The 25,317-nt window shown below is 43.7% G+C and overlaps 1 protein-coding gene across 1 annotated transcript in view; it reads right to left on the reverse strand.

Moving 5' to 3' along the window:
- LOC145418780 (cytochrome P450 2L1-like) overlaps nt 1-25,317 on the reverse strand; it is a 70,599-nt gene that overhangs the window by 23,934 nt on the left and 21,348 nt on the right. Inside the window, exon 2 of the mRNA XM_080287112.1 lies at nt 17,741-17,926. Coding sequence (XP_080143238.1) covers nt 17,741-17,926 — 186 coding nt within the window. The remainder of the gene's footprint in view (nt 1-17,740; nt 17,927-25,317) is intronic.

Here is a 25,317-nt window from a genome sequence, read left to right on the forward strand (position 1 = left end):
ACACACACACACACACACACACACACACACTGGATTTTTCACCTAAACGTTTCACCGCCAATCTATAACTAATAATAAACGCAAAAATAGCAAAGCAAAATGATTCAAGATGTTGTTTACTCGCCACGAAGATTTCTTGTATGATGAGAAGTTAGATTTTTTATAATGCATGTTTAGGATCGTATCTAAATGTACAAGGAAAGAAGAAAATAATACTCATGATGATAATGGTTCTCTCAGACATGATAAGGGGAGAGGGAAGGAAGGACAAGAGGGAGAAGGAAGGGAAGGGAAGGGAGGGAGGAGAAGAGGGAGAAGGAAGGAAAGGGAGGGAGGAGGAGAAGAGCGAGCTGAGGGAGAAGGAAAGGAAGGGAGGGAAGGGAGGGAGGAGAAGAGTGAGTTGAAGGAGAAGGGGAAGGGAGGGGAGAGAAGAGAAGAGTGAGCTGAAGGAGAGGGAGCAGGAAGGGAGGGAGAAGAAGAGTGAGCTGAGGGAGAGGGAGAAGGAAGGAAAAATGCTGCAGCCATACATTCTTTCCATAGCACTTCTTTGTGACTAGTACCATATATGAGTGTTAATCTATTGCCAAAACTCAGCCTTCACGATGGAAAGAGGGCAGTTTTAGGCCAAGTTAGTGTAAAAGGAGTATAGAATGTTTTTGTCATCTTGTTGCTGTTGATGTTGCTAGTATTGATATCGTTGTTATTGTTGCTCTCGTCTCAAGTGTTGTATTATCTGTTGCCCTTATCGCCTCTTGAGTACCGCTGTGAGTCTGAATATTGCCTTCTTTCCTTGTACCTGTTGATAAGATCCAGGGCAAGTATTATAAAGCATCTTAATCAATTCCAATTTGTCTCCATAGCAGTTGCATGTTGTCGTGAATCATTTTGTGTTGTATTTCTTTCCACATCATTTCGTCCAGATTGCGTGTCAAATATTTAGCAGTTGTCTGAGTGAAAGTAAAAGAGATCTTATGCACAACTTAAGGGTTTTGTCAGTCTCCATGGTTGTTCAGTCTGTATATGAATGGGGTTAAGGTTGGGCAGTGGACGTTGGAGCGGCCCTAATGAGAAAGGGACGTTTGGAAAATTCCTGTTCCGTTGTTTGCAGATGATACTGTGTTGTTAAGTGAAGGTGTAGGAGAGCTGCAAGGCTTGGTGAATGAGTTTGGTAGAGTGTGTAAGAAACGGAATCTAACGGTGAATGTTGGGAAGAGTAAAGTTGTGGTATTCTAGAGAAATGAAGCCACTGAACATACAGTGAGGTTGGATGAGGAGGAAAATGAAAATGTGAGTGCATTTAAATACATAGGTAGTGTGATGAGTAAGGATGGGTAGAGGGTGAAGTGTTTCAAAGGGTGCAGCAAGGAAGAAAGGTTGCTGGTTCTTTGAAAACAGTGATAAGAAAAAAGGAAATGAGCATGTTAGTATTGTGATACCAACTCAGAAGTATGGAAGTGAAGCTTGGACCTTGTTGGAAGGACACGAGTCAAGAGTGAGAGCAGTGGAAGTGCGTTTTGTAAGAAGAGACAGACTGACAAGTAAGGAGATGAAGGAGCGCTGTGGTGTGGATGTGAATGCGATAGAAAGCGTTAGGAGAAATCATTGAGGTCGTTTGTCCATGTGGAGAGGATGGAGGGTGAGAGACTAACGAGAAGAAATGTGAGTTAGTTGGAGGGAGAGGGAGGGGAAGACCAGGCATGAGAGTGAGGGATGGAGTGGAGAGGTATGTGAGAAAGAGGGGTGTGAGTTGGGGGGGAGAGTAGTGTAACGGCAGGGGATAGAGCGACATGGAGGCGATTTGTTTGCGGCCACCCCGTACAGGATTAAGGCGACTGGCTATAGATAGATAATTCACTCTACTCGAACATAAATCCCAAGCACCTTTTAGCTCGATCAGTGGCCAAGTGCAGTCATTTGAGAGGATCGATATGACTAGGAAGAAAACTCATTCCTCATTCGCAACTAAATCTTAAATTATCAAGTGAAATGGAAGCCCCTAATTTCTGACGGTCGCTGATTGAACGCCTGTGGTTATTACGCACGGTTAGCTTGCATCCCATACCATTAAATGCAGTCAGCAGCTACAGAGGAAGGCCAGATACATTCCATCATTGTCTCTATACTCATTTCAAAGCCAAAGGTGGCTGTTGTGTATATATACGCAATGACTTATCTTGCTCTCGTGTTCCTGAACTCGATTCTTCTGAATTCTCTACACTCTGGCTTCGGCTTTCCTGTCATTCTCTGACTAAATATATCTGTGCTGTTTACTTATCCCCTAATTCTACTGACTATCAAAAATTCTTCGACTGTCTTACTTCTACGATGGAACACATTCTGTCCATTACTCCTTTCTCTGAAATCTCCATTCTAGGAGATTTCAATGTTCACCACCACCTTTGGCTCTCCTCTCCTTTCACGGATCCACCTTGTGAACAAGCCTACATCTTTTCTATCCTTAATGACCTTGAGCAGCTTGTACAGCACCCTACCCGTATCCCTGACCGCCTTGGAGAGAGCTCCAAAATACTTGACCTCTTCCTCACGACTAATCCTTCTGCTTACTCTGTCAATCTTTTCTCTCCGTTGGGCTCCTCCGATCACAACCTTATTACCTTAACCTGTCCTATCACTCCGGTACAGCCTGTGGACCCTCCAGGGAAACGTCGTCTGTGGCATTTTGGAGCCGTGGACTGGGAGGTCCTCAGGCAGTACTTCTTTAATTTTCCCTGGAATGATTATTGCTTCCATGGCCGTGAGCCATCTGAGTGTGCCTTGCGCATTATGGAGGTTATTCTTTCGGGCATGGAAACATACATTCCTTTCTCATATCCTTTGACTAACGCAAGAAAGCCTTGGTTTTAATCACGTTTGTTCTAATGCTGTCCGCAACAAGGAGAGGGCCTACAAAAGGTACCGGAGCCAACCCACCCCTGAATCACATCATCTTTACGTTTCTGCCTGGAATCGTGCTAAGTCTGTTCTTCGTTCTACTAAAAATAATTTCATCCATACTAAATGCTCTCAACTCTCCAACTCGAATTCTTCCCGCTCCTTCTGGCACCTTGCCAAAAATCTTTCTAACAACTTTACCTCATCATCCTTCCCTCCTCTTTTCTACTCTGATGGTTCTGTAGCTATTTCTTCTACTAATAAAGCAGATCTCTTTGCACAGACTTTCTCCTCCAATTCCACCTTAGACGATTCCGGTGCTGTTCCTCCATCACTTCCCCCCTCTGACTTCCTCATGGCTGACATTAAAATTTCTTCAGTTGATGTATTTTCTGCCATCACTGGCCTCAGTACTAACAAGGCATATGGGCCTGATGGGGTCCCTCCTGTTGTTCTCAAGAACTGTGCTTCTGTGCTTACACCCTGCCTAGGCAAACTCTTTCGCCTTTGTCTGTCAACTTGTACCTTTCCTTCTTGCTGGAAGTTTGCTCTCATTCAGCCAGTCCCAAAGAAGGGTGACCACTCCCAACCCTCCAACTATCGTCCAATTGCTTTAACGTCCTGTATTTCAAAAGTTTTCGAGTCAATTCTCAATAGAAAAATTTAAAGGCATCTTTCCTATCACAACCTTCTTTCCGATCGTCAGTACGGGTTCCGTCAGGGACGCTCCACTGGCGATCTTCTCACCTACCTTTCAGACTCCTGGTCATCCTCCTTTCGGGACTTTGGCGAAAGCTTTGCCATTGCACTTGACATCTCAAAGGCTTTCGATCGAGTCTGGCATAAATCTTTAATTTCCAAACTGCCCTCCTATGGTTTCTATCCTTCTATCTGTGCCTTCATCACTAGCTTCCTTTCTGGTCGTTCTATAGCCGCTGTTGTAGACGGCCATCGTTCTTCTCCTAGATCTATCAACAGTGGTGTTCCTCAGGGCTCTGTCCTATCACCAACTCTCTTTCTTTTATTCATCAATGACCTTCTAAGCTGTACATCTAACCCTATCCAGTCATACACTGATGACTCCACCCTTCACCTTTCCATTCGGTTCTCGCAACGCCCATCTCAACAGTTACTTCAACAAACAAGGGATGAGGCTATGGCACACCTAATGTCTGACTTGGCTCGTATCTCTGAATGGGGTAAAAATAATATGGTTGTTTTTAATGCATCTAAGACTCAGTTCTTACACCTATCAACCCGACAAAATCTTCCACAGGTATACCCACTAATGTTTAATAATATTCAGCTTAATCCTGCACCATCCTTGAACATGCTTGGGATTTCATTTACTCGGGACTTATCTTGGAAAGATCATATTACATCTCTTGTAAAATCTGCTTCCAAGAGATTGGGTGTGCTAAGCCGACTCCGCTCTTTCTTTACCCCTGCACAATTGTTGACTCTATACAGGGGTTTTATCCGCCCCTGTGTGGAGTACAACTCTCATGTGTGGGGAGGCTCCCCACATACAGCTCTTCTCAATAGGGTGGAGTCAAAGGCTTTTCGTCTCATTAACTCTCCTCCTCTTACTGACTCCCTTCAACCTCTGTCTCTTCGCCGCACTGTTGCATCTTTATCTCTTTTCTATCGCTACTCTAATAGTCACTGCTCCTCTGAACTGTCTGCTTGCATTCCTCCACCTCTACGACGGGCGCGTAGCACCCGTCTGGCAGCAAATTCTCATCCCTTTTCTGTCCAGCTCTCTAATGCAAGAGTTAACCGTTACTCCCAGTCTTTCATTTATGCAACAGGTCAGCTCTGGAACTGTCTCCCTCTGTCTGTATTTCCTGCTGCCTATGATCTCCAGTCTTTCAAACGAAGTGTGTCCAGGCATCTCAAAACGATCGGATCTTGAATTTGGCTCTCTATTGTATTTTGTTTTTCTCTTGGAGGGAACTGTTACTACGGGCTCATGGCCTTTGGTTCCTTCTTCCCCGCATTAAAAAAAAAAAAGGACTTCATAAATCATCGTCATAACTTTGGAGTCTGCATCCCACTTCTCGATTCTAGGTTTAAGCCCACGACCCCAAGTTAGCGAGTTTCATGTGACCGCGAGTAAATATGAGAGTAGCGCAGATCATCAGGTGACAAACACAGAGCTAAAATACAATACTCAGACTTGGAAGAGAGATGGAGGAGGGGGAGGCCAAGAATGAGATGGACGGATGGAGTGGAGAGGTATATGAGACAGGGGTGTGTGAGCTGGGAGCAGGGTAGTGACATGGCGGGGGATCGGGGGACGTGGAGGCGATTTTTTTGTGGCTACTCACTACGGAATTAAGGCGTCTGGCAGTAGATAGATAGATAGATAGACAGGTTACATATGCTTATTATTGCACCATCCCTTCCACGCCCATACTCTTATTGTACATCCACCTTATTCATTTTCATTTTTCTACTTGTTATTTTGCACTGCCATCATTACATTTTGTGTACCTTATATAATGGTATTAATTTTGCACTTGGAATGGGCAGATCACAGTTTATTAAAATGATGTGATCATGTGGAGAGGACGTGTGATGAGAGATTGAGGAGGTGTACATAGTGGAGGGAGGGAGAGGAAGGGCGAAGCGAAGGAAAGGGTGGAACGGATGGTGTGAAAGACATTTAAACCCATCAAGGTCTTAGCATTCAGGGGGGTGAAAAGCCCGTGTTGAATAAAGCAAGCTGGTTCTTTATGGGCGGTTGACTCGCTATCAGTCTATACCAGGCAACGGATGATGCGGCTGGGGTAAACCGGAAATTAGAGGGACCTGCTTGTGGATGGCATAGAACTAAACTGTGTACAGTAGATTATCACCAACGACAGCTTAAGGACTGAATGTGGGTGAATGAGGTTGCGTTGCATTGTGTTCCAGATATGTCCTTCCTAGAGTGGGTATGAGTGAGCAGGTAAGAAAAATAATATATAGATTAATACAGTACTGATTTTAACTTTACCGCCTTCGTCTTTATTTTCTTCTTCATCTTCACTGTTTCTCCAGGTTTTCTTCGTCTTTGCCACCTGCTTATATTGCCATGTTCGCTGTCCTCGTCCTCGTCATCCTTCTCATCATCATCATCATCATCATCACTCTCACCCCCGTTATCGTCGTCATCATCATAGTCTTCATGTTCACTGTCATTTTCTTCACCGTCGTCATCATCATGTCATCACCTTCATCACCTTCGACTTAAAAGACTGTGATTTCGTTGTGTTGGGTTTGATTAGGTGTGTGTGTGTGTGTGTGTGTGTCAGGCAGGGTATGAAAGGTGGTGCGGCAGGGGTTGTGTGTGTGTGTGTGTGTGTGTGTGTGCCAGGCAGGGTATGAAAGGTGGTGCGGCAGGAGTTGTGTGTGTGTGTGTGTGTGTGTGTGTGTGTGTGTGTGTGTCAGGCAGGGTATGAAAGGTGGTGCGGGGGGGGAAGGGTGTTAGGCAGGGTGAGGCAGAGTGTGGGATAGGCTTTCTAAACTTTTTCTAAACTTATCCAGGCTGCCTCTCACAACTTGGCTTCAACTTGGTGTAACTTGTAGGTAGGCAGCTCAGCACATGGGACCTTTCGTGTGCCTGCCTCGTCCTGCCTTACCTCTGCCTTGCCCTGCCTCACCACCACTTCACTCATTATTCTTGCCTTACCCTGCCTCCCCTTCTTATGCATTACTTCTGCCTTACCCTGCCTCACCTCCTTATGCATTACTTCTGCTTTACCCTGCCTCACCTCATTATGCATTACTTCTGCCTTACCCTGCCTCACCTCCACTTCACTCATTATTCTTGCCTTACCCTGCCTCACCTCCTTATGCATTACTTCTGCTTTACCCTGCCTCACCTCCTTATGCATTACTTCTGCCTTACCCTGCCTCACCTCCACTTCACTCATTATTCTTGCCTTACCCTGCCTCACCTCCACTTCATTCATTATTCTTGCCTTACCCTGCCTCACCTCCACCTTACACATTATTTCTGCCTTACCCTGCCTCACCTCCAGGCTTTCTTACACCTCCCTTGGCTTTCAACTTTAAGAACTTTTTGGTCCATATCCTTGCTGGTTAAGGAAACTCCCTAACACCTCTTCCTAAGCGATTTATTTTGCTTCTTACACCTTACTTTCATATTCAGTGTTTTATAGATCTTTCTAATATTGCCATTCTCTGCATAAATAACGTACACAAAGATATTAAGTACTCGTATCCAAAAATAAACGGCTAAGGAAGAGGTGTTACGGAGCTTCCTTGCAGTGCCTCAGTCATAACTCCTTCCTCATCCTGCCTTACTCCTTCCTCATCTTGCCTCACTCCTTCCTCATCCTGCCTTACTCCTTCCTCATCTTGCCTCACTCCTTCCTCATCCTGCCTCCTGCCTCATCCTGCTTCACTCCTTCCTCATCCTGCCTCACTCTTGCCTCATCCTGCCTCACTCCTTCCTCATCCTGCCTCACTCCTTCCTCATCCTGCTTTCTGCCACATCCTGCCTCACTCTAGCCTCATCGTGCCTCACTCCTTCCTCATCGTGCCCCCTGCCTCATCCTGCCTCACTCCTTCCTCATCCTGCCTCACTCCTTCCTCATCCTGCCTCACTCACACCTCACCACACTGCTTGTATCCTGCTTTACGTCGTCCCTACTCAGTGACGTAGAAGTGAGGTACGTCCATTCTTTCCTGTAATTGATACAAGAAAAATATAGAGTCTTATCCAAACCCATTTTATCGGAGGGGGAAAAGAAGTGTAGCTGGAACTATGTGAAATTGTGGTTCTCAAGACCGTAGAGTGTTACGTGTGTGTGTGTGTGTGTGTGTGTGTGTGTGTGTGTGTGTGTGTGTGTGTGTGTGTGTGTAGCGGGGTAATGATCTTGTGACCTCTAACCTCCACCGACCTAAGATGACCTGGAAAGTCTCTCTCATCACCGCTGGTCAGGTCGAATTGCATCCCTTTGCAATATTTCACTTCCGATTTATGCAGTGTGGCTCTATGATAAAACTAAGGAGGGAGGGACACCCAGAAGAAGGTGGTGTATTGGTTAGCACATCCAAAACGCAACTGGAAGGACCCGAGTTCGATTGTGGGGCCGGTCGCACTCTTGGATAAAGTTTGTTTCCCCAGCAGTCTATTTTCGTGCGTAGATGCCAAGGATTCTCTTTCTCTCTCTCTCTCTCTCTCTCTCTCTCTCTCTCTCTCTCTCTCTCTCTCACCTTTACCACCTTTCGCCACCTACAATTACGTGTCTCAGTATTACACATTCTCTCTCTCTCTCTCTCTCTCTCTCTCTCTCTCTCTCTCTCTCTCTCTCTCTCTCTCTCTCTCTCAACATTACCACCTTTCGCCACCTACAATTACGTGTCCCAGTTTTCCACATGCCCCTCACTCTTTGTCCTAACCATGTCCTATTAATCCTGTCCTGCCTCCCTCCTGGTGCTGTGCTCTGCCTCACCCTATCACCCATATCACACATGTCACACACACGCCACCCCATTATTGCTCTCCTTCCCGTTACCTGCCTTGCCTTCATCCACTCTCTCCTTAACCTCTTCCTCTTTCCTATTCTACTCTCGGACTCGGTGGTTAGATATTATTATTATTATTATTATTATTACTGTTATTATTATTATTATTACTGTTATTATTTTTATTATTAATTATTATTATTATTATTATTATTATTATTACAGAGAGACTCCTGTAATCTGTACTTCCTCTGCAATGCTTAACAATCCTCAGTACAACTTAACTTCCCTCTGCTTTTTACTTTTGAGAGAGAGAGAGAGAGAGAGAGAGAGAGAGAGAGAGAGAGAGAGAGAGTAATCATCTCACTGAGGCTGTCTAATAGTAAGGTAATTAACGAAGGCTAAATAACACTTCAAAGTGGAATAGTCTCCCTAAACCCTTCAATCGGAGGAAGAACTCTATGTATTTCTTCGTATCGCCAATTTTGCACAACTAATTAAGGATCTCAGGTAGTACAGGTGTTAAACGAACCTGAACTCACCTGCTCAAACTCAGAAATTCTCACCTGAGCGTAAAAAATTGGTTTGGGGGTAGCAGGAACGGAACGAAGAATTTGTCATGAGAGTGGAGTGGTAAATATGCTGTTTTTTACGGAATTCTGGCCAGTGTAGGATTATAAAACACACACACACACACACACACACACACACACACACACACACAAAATACTGTACGACCCTATTCAATAAACTCAACTGCAGATACCAGCAATAAAAAAAAGGTCCATATTCAATAAAGTCGTCTGGAGATAACAAAAATAAAATGAAATAATAACCAAAAATAAAATGAATAATAACCTAAGTGCCAGATAAATGCGGAAGCCTCAGGGCCCTAATATGGGGGCTTCGCTAAAGTCGCAAAAGTCTACGGGAGTGAAGCACCTTGGTTCTGAAAGTTGTTGGTGCGGGACAGACCGAAGAGGCCGCTCCTAAAGGTGCTAACGCATTAAAGAATAAGTCCCCTGACGGAATGTGTTAAGAAATATAAAAAGGATGTGAGTAAATTCCACTTTCAAGGGAATTAATAGAGCAGAGGAACCCATTTTAAGAAGTATTAGTCTGCCACAAAAATATTCTCCTTCTCTCTAAAACTTTCACTGCCTCCCTCTGTACCTTCAGCGTCCTTCCTTCTCTTCCTCCTCCTCCTCCTCCACCTCCTCCTCCTTCCTCTCTCATCCTCAGGGGAAGAGCTAGGAAGGAGGAGTGGGAATGGAAGGGAGCGTGGGGAAAGAGAAAAGGAAGAAGAGGGATGGGGAAGAGAGAAAGGAAGGAGAGGGAGATGAAGGGGGAAGGAAGGGAGGGAAAGAGCAGAGAGGAGGGAGGGAGGAAAAAGAAGAGAGTAGGAGAGCAGAGACATGAAGAGGAAGGGGGAAGAAAGAGAGGAGGAGGAGGGGGTGGGGTGAAGGGGGGTGATAGGACAAGAAGAAAGATCAAATGTGAAGACGATTTCGCTGTTTTTTGGAAGCTTTGTGTATGTTTTATCGTATTTTCAGATGTATAATCAAGAGAGGTAGAGGAGGGAGGTGAGGAGGGGGGAGGGGGGAGGTAAGAGAGAGAGAGAGAGAGAGAGAGAGAGAGAGAGAGAGAGAGAGAATGAAGAGGAAGAATGAGGGAAAGGAAGAAGGGAAAGGTAGCAGATGAGGATATGTGTGTGTGTGTGTGTGTGGAGAGAGAGAGAGAGAGAGAGAGAGAGAGAGAGAGAGAGAGAGAGAGAGAGAGAGAGAGAGAGATGTAACTAGGGTCGTTCTGTTTTATCTTACGGTGTACTTTTTCGGTTGGGAAGACAATATTAAAGTACTTACGTCAGATATTTTTTCTTGAGAGGAGGGAAGGAAAGCGTGGAAGAAATGTGAGAGAGAGAGAGAGAGAGAGAGAGAGAGAAAGAGAGAGAGAGAGAGAGAGAGAGAGAGAGAGAGAGAGAGAGAGAGAGAGAGAGAGCTCCTTGGAAGAAACCATACCTCTCAGATGAAGAAAATCGTCTCGTATTTAACCCACAGGCGTATTTTCGTCAGCTTAATTTTTGTAACACCCCTTCCTTATTTTTTTCTTCCTTATTACAGCAATGAGTACATAAATAACATGGAAGAGAATCACCATCATCATCATCATTACCATCATCATCATTATTATTGTTATTATTATTATTATCGATATTATAATCACCATCATCATCACCGTCACTATCATCATCATTATCAGTATCATCGTCACCATCATCATCATCCTCATCATCATCATTATTATTATCGATATTATAACCACTATCATCATCATCATCATCACCTTCCTCACCATCACCATCATCATCATCACCTTCCTCACCCTTATCATCATCATTACTTTGCCATATACAGAAATAAACAAAATAATAAGAAAAAAAAAGAACCTAAGGGCATATTTTGACGATTTCTCTTAGCATAATAAAATCACAATATAGTCGAAATGGTTAGAAGTTTGCTAGAAAATGTACTGATATCTATGTATTGCCTGGCGTCGCTTCCTGTGAGGGGTGGTTTCCATGGCATTCCCTCCCCCCTCCTACCCAGTTGAGGGGAATTATGACGTCATGGTACAGAAGGGGTTTTATCCAATGCTGTACTGTTGGAAAGGAAACACCAGGAAATTACAAGGACATACAAAAAACATACAGAAACAAACAGAAGCATGTGAATCAGCAAGCACATACACACTAACAAAGAGACTCATTTTTACAAGCAAGTTCTCTCTCTCTCTCTCTCTCTCTCTCTTAGGCTTAGAATATAGAAACTGGTAATTTTCGTTGCCTGAACACAAATTAAGTTTTAAATAGAAAAATATCCTTTGAAAATAACTTTAACATTATACCAAGCACTTCCTGAACATTATTATTATTATGATTATTATTATTATTATTATTTTTTGATTTTGCGGTTAAGAAGGAACGTATGGTATTGAAGACCGTAAATCTTTCTACCATTTATCTTTCCATCTTTCTATAGTGTTCTTATTTTTCTTATTTACTGCTTAATTTTGGCGTAACAGTGTTCAACAAGTACTTTATTTTATGTCAAAGCTATTTTCACACGCTACTTATCTGTTTCAAACGCGATTTCTGATGCTGCTGCAAATAATGGTTAGACTCGATAATTTGTTGCCTCGTAGCCCAAGACTCTTTAGTAGTCAAATTTACGAAGTCGCCTAGCCCCGGGCCCCTACGGTGATGACGGAGCAATAAAGGTTTGTGTGGTAGTGACGGGGTAATAAAGGTTTGTGTGTGGTAGTGACGGGGCAGTAAAGGTTTGTGTGTGGTAGTGACGGGGCAGTAAAGGTTTGTGTGTGGTAGTGACGGGGCAGTAAGGGTTTGTGTGTGGTAATGACGGGGCAGTAAAGGTTTGTGTGTGGTAATGACGGGGCAGTAAAGGTTTGTGTGTGGTAGTGACGGGGCAGTAAAGGTTTGTGTGTGGTAGTGACGGGGCAGTAAAGGTTTGTGTGTGGTAGTGACGGGGCAGTAAAGGTTTGTGTGTGGTAGTGACGGGGCAGTAAAGGTTTGTGTGTGGTAGTGACGGGGCAGTAAAGGTTTGTGTGTGGTAGTGACGGGGCAGTAAAGGTTTGTGTGTGGTAATGACGGGGCAGTAAAGGTTTGTCTGTGATAATGACGGGGCAGTAAAGGTGTGTGTGTGGTAATGACGGGGTAATAAAGGTGTGTGTGTGGTAATGACGGGGTAATAAAGGTGTGTGTGTGGTAATGACGGGGTAATAAAGGTGTGTGTGGTAATGACGGGGTAATAAAGGTGTGTGTGTGGTAATGACGGGGTAATAAAGGTGTGTGTGTGGTAATGACGGGGTAATAAAGGTGTGGGTGTGGTAATGACGGGGTAATAAAGGTGTGGGTGTGGTAATGACGGGGTAATAAAGGTGTGGGTGTGGTAATGACGGGGTAATAAAGGTGCGGGTGTGGTAATGACGGGGTAATAAAGGTGTGGGTGTGGTAATGACGGGGTAATAAAGGTGTGGGTGTGGTAATGACGGGGTAATAAAGGTGTGGGTGTGGTAATGACGGGGTAATAAAGGTGTGGGTGTGGTAATGACGGGGTAATAAAGGTGTGGGTGTGGTAATGACGGGGTAATAAAGGTGTGGGTGTGGTAATGACGGGGTAATAAAGGTGTGTGTGTGATAATGACGGGGTAATAAAGGTGTAGGTGTGGTAATGACGGGGTAATAAAGGTGTGGGTGTGGTAATGACGGGGTAGTAAAGGTGTGGGTGTGGTAATGACGGGGTAGTAAAGGACAGGAGGAGAAATAAAACATGAGCATAAGGTGATCACAATTTACCTCTTCTGTCTAATAAAGTCCACACCAATACACTCACATTATTTTTATTTATTTAATTATTTTTTTGGCATTGATGTGGGTTTGATGTTAAGTTTTCCGCTAGATTTTTGAGAAACCAGATTTTTCGGGGAGTAATTCTGAGTTTTAAAAATGCTGAATCAAAAGAAGGTTAATTCTGAGCATCTACGTACCTGTAATTATTGATGACCTTATGGGAAAAATGGTCTCCCTCATAATTAACTCTCTCTCTCTCTCTCATTTTCTTTATTTCATCACTAATTATATTTCCTTAATGGGTGAGACTTGAATCCAAATTGATATTATTTTTTTTTACTCAAATTCTTAAGAGAGAGAGAGAGAGAGAGAGAGAGAGAGAGAGAGAGAGAGAGAGAGAGAGACCATGTATAAAATTCCTTTACCCTTTCAATATGATGTATCTGAATTACGTCATCGAGGTGAAGAGGTAGTGCCCGTATTCCCTAACACCTTTTCATAAGCGATTTATTTTCTTTATTACACCTCACTGGCTTCTTCGGTGTTACAAAATCCTTCCCATATCTCCATACTCTGCATAAACAACGTACAAAAGGATATTAGCCACTCAAATCAAAAATAAATCGCTAAGGAAGAGGTGTTAGGAAATATTTGACACGGGTAGTTTAATATTGTCCCCTCTCCAAAAAAATTGCTTCATAAGGAACACAAAAGAACCTTCGTCTCTCTCTCTCTCTCTCTCTCTCTCTCACACACACACACACACACACACATACACACACACACACACACACACACACTCTCCTTTCTTGTGTTTTTCTTATTTTCATCTTTATTACCCCAGTTACTGTAATTCTGTCTGTCTCTCTCTCTCTCTCTCTCTCTCTCTCTCTCTCTCTCTCACACACACACACACACACACACACACACACACACACACACACACAGCTGTCTGAGGCAAATGACAGCAAACCCTTTTCTGTATCCTCCTACTTTCTCTATACTCATTTCAAAGCCAAAAGTGGCTGTTGTGTATATATACGCAACGACTTATCTTGCTCTCGTGTTCCTGAACTCGATTCTTCTGAATTCTCTAAACTCTGGCTTCGGCTTTCCTGTCATTCTCTGACTAAATATATCTGTGCTGTTTACTTATCCCCTAATTCTACTATCAAAAATTCTTCGACTATCTTACTTCTACGATGGAACACATTCTATCCATTTCTCCTTTCTCTGAAATCTCCATTCTAGGAGATTTCAATGTTCACCACCACCTTTGGCTCTCCTCTCCTTTCACTGATCCACCTGGTGAACAAGCCTACATCTTTTCTATCCTTAATGACCTTGAGCAGCTTGTACAACACCCTACCCGTATCCCTGACCGCCTTGGAGAGAGCTCCAACATACTTGACCTCTTCCTCACAACTAATCTTTCTGCTTACTCTGTTAATCTTTTCTCTCCGTTGGGCTCCTCCGATCACAACCGTATTACCTTAACCTGTCCTATCACTCCGGTACGGCCTGTGGACCCTCCAGGGAAACGTCGTCTGTGGCATTTTGGAGCCGCGGACTGGGAGGCCCTCAGGCAGTACTTCTTTGATTTTCCCTGGAATGATTATTGCTTCCATGGCCGTGAGCCATCTGAGTGTGCCTTGTGCATTACGGAGATTATTCTCTCGGGCATGGAAGCATACATTCCTTTCTCACATCCTTTGACTAACGCAAGAAAGCCTTGGTTTAATCACGCTTGTTCTAATGCTGTCCACAAAAAGGAGAGGGCCTACAAAAGGTACCGGAGCCAACCCACCCCTGAATCACATCATCTTTACGTTTCTGCCCGGAATCGTGCTAAGGCTGTTCTTCGCTTTACTAAAAGTAATTTCATCCATACTAAATGCTCTCAACTCTCCAACTCGAATTCTTCCCGCTCCTTCTGGCACCTTGCCAAAAATCTTTCTAACAACTTTACCTCATCATCCTTCCCTCCTCTTTTCTACTCTGATGGTTCTGTAGCTATTTCTTCTACTGATAAAGCAGATCTCTTCGCACAGACTTTCTCCTCCAATTCCACCTTAGACGATTCCGGTGCTGTTCCTCCATCACTTCCCCCCTCTGACTTCCTCATGGCTGACATTAAAATTTCTTCAGTTGATGTATTTTCTGCCATCACTGGCCTCAGTACTAACAAGGCATATGGGCCTGATGGGGTCCCTTCTGTTGTTCTCAAGAACTGTGCTTCTGTGCTTACACCCTGCCTAGGCAAACTCTTTCGCCTTTGTCTGTCAACTTGTACCTTTCCTACTTGCTGGAAGTTTGCTCTCATTCAGCCAGTCCCAAAGAAGGGTGACCACTCCCAACCCTCCAACTATCGTCCAATTGCTTTAACGTCCAGTATTTCAAAAGTTTTCGAGTCAATTCTCAATAGAAAAATTTTAAGGCATCTTTCCTATCACAACTTTCTTTTCGATCATCAGTACGGGTTCCGTCAGGGACGCTCCACTGGCGATCTTCTCACCTACCTTTCAGACTCCTGGTCATCCTCCTTTCGGGACTTTGGTGAAAGCTTTGCCATTGCACTTGACATCTCAAAGGCTTTCGATCGAGTCTGGCATAAATCTTTAATTTCCAAACTGCCCTCCTACGGTTTCTATCCTTCTATCTGTGCCTTCATTGCTAGCTTCCTTTCTGGTCGTTCTATAGCCGCTGTTGTAGACGGCCATCGTTCTTCTCCTAGATCTATCAACAGTGGTGTTCCTCAGGGCTCTGTCCTATCACCAACTCTCTTCCTTTTATTCATCAATGATCTTCTAAGCTGTACATCTAACCCTATCCACTCACACACTGATGACTCCACCCTTCACCTTTCCATTCGGTTCTCGCAACGCCTATCTCAACAGTTACTTCAACAAACAAGGGATGAGGCTATGGCACACCTAATGTCTGACTTGGCTCGTATCTCTGACTGGGGTAAAAATAATATGTTTGTTTTTAATGCATCTAAGACTCAGTTCTTACACCTATCAACCCGACAAAATCTTCCACAGGTATACCCACTAATGTTTAATAATATTCAGCTTAATCCTGCATCATCCTTGAACATGCTTGAGGTTTCATTTACTCGGGACTTATCTTGGAAAGATCATATTACATCTCTTGTAAAATCTGCTTCCAAGAGATTGGGTGTGCTAAGCCGACTCCGCTCTTTCCTTACCCCTGCACAATTGTTGACTCTATACAGGGGTTTTATCCGCCCCTGTGTGGAGTACAACTCTCATGTGTGGGGAGGCTCCCCACATACAGCTCTTCTCAATAGGGTGGAGTCAAAGGCTTTTCGTCTCATTAACCGACTCCCCCTCTTACCGACTCCCTTCAACCTCTGTCTCTTCGCCGCACTGTTGCATCTTTATCTCTTTTCTATCGCTACTTTAATGGTCACTGCTCCTCTGAACTGTCTGCTTGCATTCCTCCACCTCTACGACGGGCGCGTAGCACCCGTCTGGCAGCAAACTCTCATCCCTTTTCTGTCCAACTCTCTAATGCAAGAGTTAACCGTTACTCCCAGTCTTTCATTTATGCAACAGGTCAACTCTGGAACTGTCTCCCTCTGTCTGTATTTCCTGCTGCCTATGATCTCCAGTCTTTCAAACGCAGTGTGTCCAGGCATCTCAAAATGATCGGATCTTGAATTTGGCTCTCTATTGTATTTTGTTTTTCTCTTGGAGGGAACTGTTACTGCGGGCTCATGGCCTTTGGTTCCTTCTTCCTCGCATAAAACACACACACACACACACACACACACACACACACACACACACACAGTATCAGCCTGAATCCTTGCTAGCCTTTTAAATCCGATGACGAGACCTTTATGGCCGTACTTAACACCTTTTCCTTAGCGATTTATGCTACGCAGTACTCCTCAATATCTTCTGGTACGTTGTTGAAGCGAATTTTATTTATATATATCTCAATACCTTAAAAATACATTAGTTTTAAGGTGAAATAATAAATCACTTACAGAATGATGCTACGGAGCTTACACGTCAGCCAGAATACACCCATTTATGTAGCTATCTTATCGTATTTTAGTCGATTAAAGAAGCTCCCTAACACCTCTTCCTTAGCGATTTGTTTTTGGCAATGGACGTCCCATATATTCCAAGGGTTTTTATTTTGTTTTGAGAGAGAGAGAGAGAGAGAGAGAGAGAGAGAGAGGGGAACATGGAGTGAATGTTTGCGAATAACTTTTCTATGTCTGTCTGTTTGTTTCTCTCCATCTAACTGTCTATGCATCATTTTGTCTATATGTCCGTCTCTCTGTCTATCTACCTCTCTATCTATCTATCTATTAGTCTGTCTATCTATCACTATACTCTCACACCTCATCTCTCCACCAGATTTCCAGTCCCCCTCTCTTCCATCACTCCCACGCCCTCTCCTAGTCAGTCTCTACCATTTTTCCTCTTTTTCCCTCCACCACGCCCTCTCCTAGTCAGTCTCTTTTTCTTTTCTGTTTTTCCCCTCCCACGCCCTCTCCTAGTCAATCTCTACCATTTTTCCTCTTCCCCTCCCACGCCCTCTCCTAGTTAGTCTCCATCATTTTTCCTCTTCCCCTCCCACGCCCTCTCCAAGTTAGTCTCCATCATTTTTCCTCTTCCCCTCCCACGCCCTCTCCTAGTCAGTCTCTACCATTTTTCCTCTTTTTCCCCCCACCACGCCTTCTCCCAGGCAGTCTCTTCTTTTCTGTTTTTCCCCTCTCACGCTCTCTCCTAGTTAGTCTCATTTTTCCTGTGTTTTCCCCTCCCACGCCCTCTCCCAGTCAGTCTCACCATTTTTTCCCATTCTGTCCCCCTGGTGGTGGTCAGCAGTGGACATTCTCTGGCTGGTTATTTGTGTGTCTGTGTAAATCTCTCTCTCCCCTCCAAAGCCGCGGTACAGAGACACAGACCATCTCCCAACGACTGGCCTAGTACTACACATTGCTGAGTGCTGGGTGCTGACTGGGTGCTGGGTGCTGACTGGGTGCTGGGTGCTGACTGAGTGCTGGGTGCTGACTGGGTGCTGGGTGCTGACTGGGTGCTGGGTGCTGACTGGGTGCTGAGTGCTGACTGGGTGCTGGGTGCTGACTGGGTGCTGGGTGCTGACTGAGTGCTGGGTGCTGGGTGCTGACTGGGTGCTGACTGGGTGCTGGGAATGAAAAAAGTGTGAGGTGTGGGCCTTTGGGGGTGCATCTCAATCTGCATAGTTTTTTTTTTTTTTTTGATGTGTGCTTCTGTCTGTCTGTCTGTCTGTCTGTCTCTCTCTCTCTCTCTCTCTCTCTCTCTCTCATATGTTCTTTATTTCATCTTTTTATTACTCCAGTTACTTTAATCTCTCTCTCTCTCTCTCTCTCTCTCTCTCTCTCTCTCTCATATGTTCTTTATTTCATCTTTTTATTACTCCAGTTACTTTAATCTCTCTCTCTCTCTCTCTCTCTCTCTCTCTCTCTCTCTCTCTCTCTCTCTCTCTCTCTCTCATATGTTATTTATTTCATCTTTTTATTACTCCAGTTACTTTAATCTCTCTCTCTCTCTCTCTCTCTCTCTCTCTCTCTCTCTCTCTCTCTCATATGTTCTTTATTTCATCTTTTTATTACTCCAGTTACTTTAATCTCTCTCTCTCTCTCTCTCTCTCTCTCTCTCTCTCTTCCTCGTGGACGTAGGAGGCTCACTAACACCTTTGTCCCATTGTTTTTATTTTCCTTCTCTTTCTAGTTTATTTCTTCATATCTTTTTTCTCGTTGTATTAGTCTGTTCTCTGCCACCTCCTTATTACCTTGCTCTTTATGCTATACGTATTCTCGTGGGCTTAGGAGGCTCTGTACACCTGTTTCTTTGCACCTGTTCCTTAGTGATTTGGTCTGCTTGCCATACTTTTACACTCCTTTACTAATAAATAATGGGATTCGTACCGTCTGCCAACGTGTGACTCACCCCTACGAACGGCTGTATGGTGTGACTGAATATTGCGGTGTGTACGTGTGTGTGTGTGTGTGTGTGTGTGTGTGTGTGTGTGTGTTCAATCCTCTCCCGTATATATTCTCCTTGACACGTGTGCACATTAACAGCTGGCCATAGCTTAGGTAGATTTGTTCCAGAAGAAGGAGTGCAGAGAATTTATAAGTGTCACAATCCAGCCTCCTTTGAAACTAAATCTTGGGAAAGGCAACATCCAGCCTCTTGCTACTGAAGGGAACTTGACTCCTTGAAAGACTAGGGGAAGTAGAATGGGATATTATGGATGATTTTATAGATGATAGTAGGTGTAGTTTGAGGAATAAATCGCTTAGGAGGATTTGTTAAGAAATGTCCACAGCCGGGAGAGAGAGAGAGAGAGAGAGAGAGAGAGAGAGAGAGAGAGAGAGAGAGAGAGAGAGAGAGAGAGAGAGAGAGAAGAAATAGCCACTGGGAGAGCCAAACTGATGAAGGCGGAAGATTAAGGAAGGAAGGAAAAACACAGGAAGAAGAAAGAGACGGAAATGTGAGGAAAGGGAGAAAGAAGAAGAGTAAGAAAGGAGAGAAAGAGGGAAGGAAGAGGGAAGGCAAGGAATAAACCATGGAGGGAAGGAAGGAATAAAGGATGAGGGAAGGAAGCATTGAAGGGAGAACATAAGCTAGGAATACGAAACTATTAGGAATAAGCAAAAAGGTGACAGTGTGGAAAAGAGAGGTGAACATAGATGTCAGAGAGAGAGAGAGAGAGGAAAGTAGGATGGAAGGAAGACAGGAACACATGAAGAAAGTGAACATGAAGATAAAGAATGAATGAATGAATGAGTGATGGAAGGAAGCAGGAAGGAGTGAATGAATGCAGGAAAGAATGAATGTGAAGAGAAATACCAGTCCAATTCAGCCGTATAATTTTGCAGACAAAATTGAGTGTGAAAATATTTGAATCAGCGCATGAATGTGATGGGGTATAGAGAGGAGGTGTGGAGAGAGGAAAGAGAGAGAGGAGGAAGAGGGTAGAGAGATAGGAGAGAGGAGGAGGAGGAGGAGGAGGGAAGAGAGGTAGAAGAAGGAAGGACTAGGGGAGAAAGGTAAGAGAGACTTGTAGATGGAAGAAAGAGGTGGAGATGGGAAGGGAAGGGAGGAGGTGGGGAGAGAGAGGAGGAGGAGGAGATGGAAGAAAGGAGAGAGGCTGGGAGGCGTCGGAAGAGAGAGCGAAGGTAAGAGGGAAGACAGAGAAGGGATAGGAGGAGGTGGGGAGAGAGAGAGAGGAGGAGGAGAGGGAAGAAAGGAGAGAGGTTTGCAGGAGCGGGATGAGAGGGAGGAAAATGTAGGAGGGATGTCAGGGGAGGAGGAAGTTAATCTCGAAGGAGGGAAAGAAGATTGTGAAGAGTTAGAAAGAAAAAGAAAGATTAAGAGATTGAAGATTAGAGAACGAAGGAAGGACGAGAGAAAATAAGGCAGAAAGAACGAAGAAAGGCGGAACAAACACAAAGGAAAAATCAAAGAGAAATTAAAGAGAGAGTAAAAAAGAGAGGAAAGGAAAAAAACAAAGAATTAATGGATGATAAAAAAAAATGTGAAGGGGTAGAGGCAAATAAAGGCGTGTAGTTTCCGAGATATAGGACATAGGGTGTGAAAATTGAGGAGGTAGGAGCACGAGAGAGGAGGAGGAGGGAGAAGAAAGAGAGAGGAGGAGAGAGGAGGGAGAAGGAAGAGCAAGGAGGGAGGTAGGAGCAGGAGAGAGAGGAGGGAGGTGGGGGAAGGAAGAGAGGAGGAGGAAGAACAGGAAGGAAGGAAGAGAAGTTTAGGAGAGGAGAAGAGGGTGGCAGCGAAGTTTGAAAGACTAAGAACATGGAGAAGTGGGCAAGAATGAAAAACAAAAGGAAGGAAGGAAGAAAGGAAGGTAGGAAAGGGATTAAATGAAGGAAGAAAAAGACAAGAGCATATGAAGAAGGAAAGACGTGAACACAAGAAGAATGAGAATGAAGAATGAATGTATGAACGAATGTCAGTGTGAAGAAAGTATCTAAGACAAAGGCAAGCGTGTATATTCTCAGACGGAATGTGGAGTGTGAAAAGTGTGAATCAGTGCTTGAGTGTGGTGGCGGCATGGAGAGGAGGTAGAGAGAGAGGCATGAGAGAGGAGGAGGAGGAGGTGAGGGGAAGGGAGGAGGAAGAGGGAAATGAGGAGGCGCTAGGGAAGGAGAAGGTAAGGTGAGGAGATGGGGAGTACAAAGGAATACAGAGGAAAATACAGCAAGTGGTACTGGTGGTAGGAGAGAGACACCTGTTAAAGGTTGAGTTCTTTATGTTCCTTAACGTACCTTTAGCGACTGTGAAGATGGTCCTATGTAGCCAGGAACCTTAGAGAAAAATACAGAATTCAGTCTGTAACTTGTGTCTGTCTCCCACTTAACATATCCAGATCTAGTAGTTCTATCCAAGCTGTTTGTTGTAAGGTTTAATAATTAATACACTTATTCTCAGTCAAAAATAGGGACATGAAAGCAGAAAAGCTCCCTCCTACTCACCAATCCCTGTGGCAGAAGCCGGCAGGAAAAAGTGAGAAGATCTACCAGGCAGCATGGAAAAGCAGCGTGGAAAATCTATCATGGTAATTTCGTAGCAAATGACGATGACCGGAAAGGGAAAGTAGTTACAAGTCAACATCATTTACATAACGATGCTGTTCGGTTGCGTCCCCCCAGCTTTGAAATGTAGGAATTGTACTTTAGAAATGTATTATTCACGGCAAAAGTTGATTAGCTGAGAATTAGAAGCCAGATGCATAATAATCTAATTTTTGTCCCATATATTTACGAGTCCAGTGAAGGAGAAAACTTCAACTCCATGTAGCTGGAAACCATTGAAAATAACTTGGTGACCCTTACCTAAAGTATAATTCGACTATCTGTTGCCAAGTATTTTTTTCAGTGACGGTATTGCCAAGTATTTTTTTTCAGCTCGGTGGCAGAGGGTCGACGTAGCCAAAGAACCGAAAATGAGATTTATCTAAGGTCACCCTGTTCAGGATCATCCTCTTTACGTTGTGTGAAAAGCCAAGGGAAATCAGCTCTTATTCCCCTTTTTTGCACATCAAAGCTCAAGGTTAGGTGTTTTTGACTGCAAAAACAGAGTACTAACTCCGGCCAGGGACTCTTTGGCAGAAGGGAGAGTTGACGAGCCAATAGCGTGGCGGCATTCATCCTCCTTTGTTTACAGGAACTGGCTCAGCCAATCCCGAGGCCCGTTGCAGGCTCGCTGGGCAGTCGGCCCGCGTGCACGGGTGAGGGGTAAGGCGGCACGTTAAACCTCCCCTATTTCTGCTACTTTTACGTGGATTAACCAACAGTTACGTCGTCTAGTGATACTGAAAGTGAGGAGGAATGTCGGAAGGTCACAAAAAAGCGACAACAGCACCGTTCTGAGTGGAAACAAGTGGTTGTTTAGAGTAAGAGAGACAGTGGTGAGGCCGATGTGAGCTGGTCAACAAAATAGAAATACAAACGGGACGAGTAGGGCTTCCCTGTACATGCCTGGATAAGTGCTGTACCCGTGTTGGTGTGGAGAACGTTAATGACATTTTTCACCTGTTTTGGACATTAAAGGACTATTAATACCAGACTGCATACATAGTGGGCCGTTTGCACGAGATTCAAGTGAATTGTTCATTTGCACCACTTCACGCTTCCATAGGCGCCCAACTCTGCATTAGTTTAAGGTACGTGTCTAATTGAAACGATTGTCTTATTATTCATTATTATTATTCGGTAAATGTGTAATGGCCTAAACATTGTAGTGTATCTGGTCATAAAGCTGAATTTTGATGACGCTACAGTGATTTTGGTCAGGTACTTAAGTTAGGATTTTTTTTCTTTTTGTATAATTGTCAAAAATCAGAAATACGATTAACAACCATGTTTTTTTTATATCAACATGTTCATTGTCGAATTTGCATGGTGTTTATTAACTTAAAAAATCATTTTGGGTGCCATTTTGCGTTTTTTTTTTTCAATTGTTGAATTATGCATAATTTTAAAAATTTGCCAAAATTCATGGAAGTGTCTTATGACAGTTTTTTTTTTGTATCAGTGTGTCCAATACATTAATATATCATTTGCATGCAATAACATAGCGATACTGCATTTTTTTTTTTTTTTTTTTTTTTTTTTTTTTTTTTGCTCGTTGAAAATTTTGGTGGTTGCTAGGCAACGAATTTTGACAAAAATATTAATATGCATTGTTTTTATTTAGGAAATTATTCTCTTTGATCATACAAATCTAATGATGCTAAATATGCATATATTTCTTATTCAGGGTGGTACAGACTCTTGAAGGTCAAATTGTCACAAAAATCACTTTTGGTTAAGTCGCCCTTCTGCCGCCGGACGCTTAGCATCAGGTTCTTTTAAGAGTCTCCGCTTCGAAGTCATTTGGTTTATTTATGTGCCTAGGAAAGATTACGGTCGAGAGTAGTGTGCCACCTTCTATAGTCATAAATTATATGTGGCAATGTCGCAGCCTCCAACACCACAATTGCACCTATACTTCTCAGTCAAAAGATGGCTGTTATGCTGACTGTTTGTACTAATGGATGTATAAAATGAAATATCTGTAATGGGATTAAATTTAATGACATAAATAATAATCATAATTTACAAAATCGTGTTGTTTCATACTCGTAGATGATGCACAGACGGGTAATATAAACCTGACTCTATTAAACTTACCATAGCTGTGAGCCTAGAGGAACACTGAACGCGAGACTCGACGTATGTGCCAGAGACGATGTGTTCACTTGTTACAGGGAGTGTGATAAGGAGAAGAAAGAGGGTGTCGGAGGTGTGTATGTTGGAAGGGGAAGGTGTGGAGTGGAGTGCAAGGAGAGCAGGATTTGGTTTTGATCAGTACTTAATAAAACAAATTACTGTTGTGGTGTGGATGTGGATGTGATAGGAAGCGTTATGAGGAACACACTGAGGTGGTTTGGCCATGTGGAGAGGATGGAGGGTGAAAGACTGACGAAGAGATTGTATATGAGTGAGGTGGAGGGGGGAAGAGGGAGGGGGAGGCCGAGGATGAGATGGAGGGATGTGGTGGAGAGGTATATGAGAGATGGGGGTGTGAGTTGGGAGCAGGGCAGTGAGATGGCGGGGGACAGGGCGACTTGGAGGCGATTTGTTTGTGGCCACCCCAAACGGGATTGAGGCGTCTGGCAATAGATAGACAGATAGATAGATATTACTCTTACACGCCATCTCCCTCTAGGACTTGGTTGTTCTTTGTCATGGAGTAAATTTTGTTTCATGTAAGCATTTATGTGGGTGGAATAGCAGGTCAGTATGTGAGTAATGGCTCGGTAGCAAAATACTGTTCTTGGATATCAGACAAAGTACTGTCATATCCCGGGTACGCACTGTTCTGTAGCAAGGAAAGTCATCTGTATTTTGCCAGAGTACAGTTCTTACTATTAAAGCAACCCTTCAAGATATCTTTCAGGACACACACACAAAAAAAGTTAAACAAAGCAAAATATATCTCGCCTGGAAAAACCACTTAAATACTTACCCATCCCACCACGCGAATCAATATGGCCAATAAGGATTTGTGGAACGTAAGAAGCTGAAGGTGGCAGCTGTCTTCAAAAATCGATACCATTTGCAGGGAATATGGTGTGGGGGAAGGTAGCCGACATGATCTTTAAATTTGGCTTATCGCACCAAATTAGCTTTACCAGTTCTTGGCGCCAAACAAAACTTTTATGAAGCTTAAAGGGTTATCTCGAAACAGTGAAAGAATTATACATTGTCTCTGTTAACCCCATTGCTACCAGGTCTTTCCCACCTTGCTTTTTCCTAGGCAAATATAAAATCGTCTACGGTAGCATGAGAGAGAGAGAGAGAGAGAGAGAGAGAGAGAGAGAGAGAGAAGGCGTCATCGTACTAAAATAAATACGCATTTTCAGCAGTTACATAATACCTGTCACGCAGAAAGTTTCACAGCGTTCCTGGGTTTGTCGTTCGATTATTAACATTGCCTTTAAACATTTACCAAAAATATAAAATGTACTTTACGTCATTGAAGATTCCACACTCCCCCCCCCCCATTCGCTCCCCAGAAATTACGGATATGATGTTGAAATACGTTGTTGTGGTGGATGTAATGTTGAAATACGTTGTTGTGGTGGATGTAATGTTGAAATACGTTGTTGTGGTGGATGTAATGTTGAAATACGTTGTTGTGGTGGATGTAATGTTGAAATACGTTGTTGTGGTGGATGTAATGTTGAAATACGTTGTTGTGGTGGATGTACTGCTGTAATACGTTGTTGTGGTGAATGTACTGCTGTAATACGTTGTTGTGGTGAATGTACTGCTGTAATACGTTGCTGTGGTGGCTGTAATGTTGAAATACGTTGTTGTGGTGGCTGTAATGTTGAAATACGTTGTTGTGGTGGATGTACTGCTGTAATACGTTGTTGTGGTGGATGTACTGCTGTAATACGTTGTTGTGGTGGATGTACTGCTGTAATACGTTGTTGTGGTGTGTTAGTCTGTGGTGTGGTTGGGATGATGGTGCATGGGTGTG

This window comes from Coenobita brevimanus, chromosome 116 (genome assembly GCF_032717465.1).
Source record: "Coenobita brevimanus isolate Jiangsu-jjx chromosome 116, ASM3271746v2, whole genome shotgun sequence".
Lineage (NCBI taxonomy): Eukaryota > Metazoa > Arthropoda > Malacostraca > Decapoda > Coenobitidae > Coenobita > Coenobita brevimanus.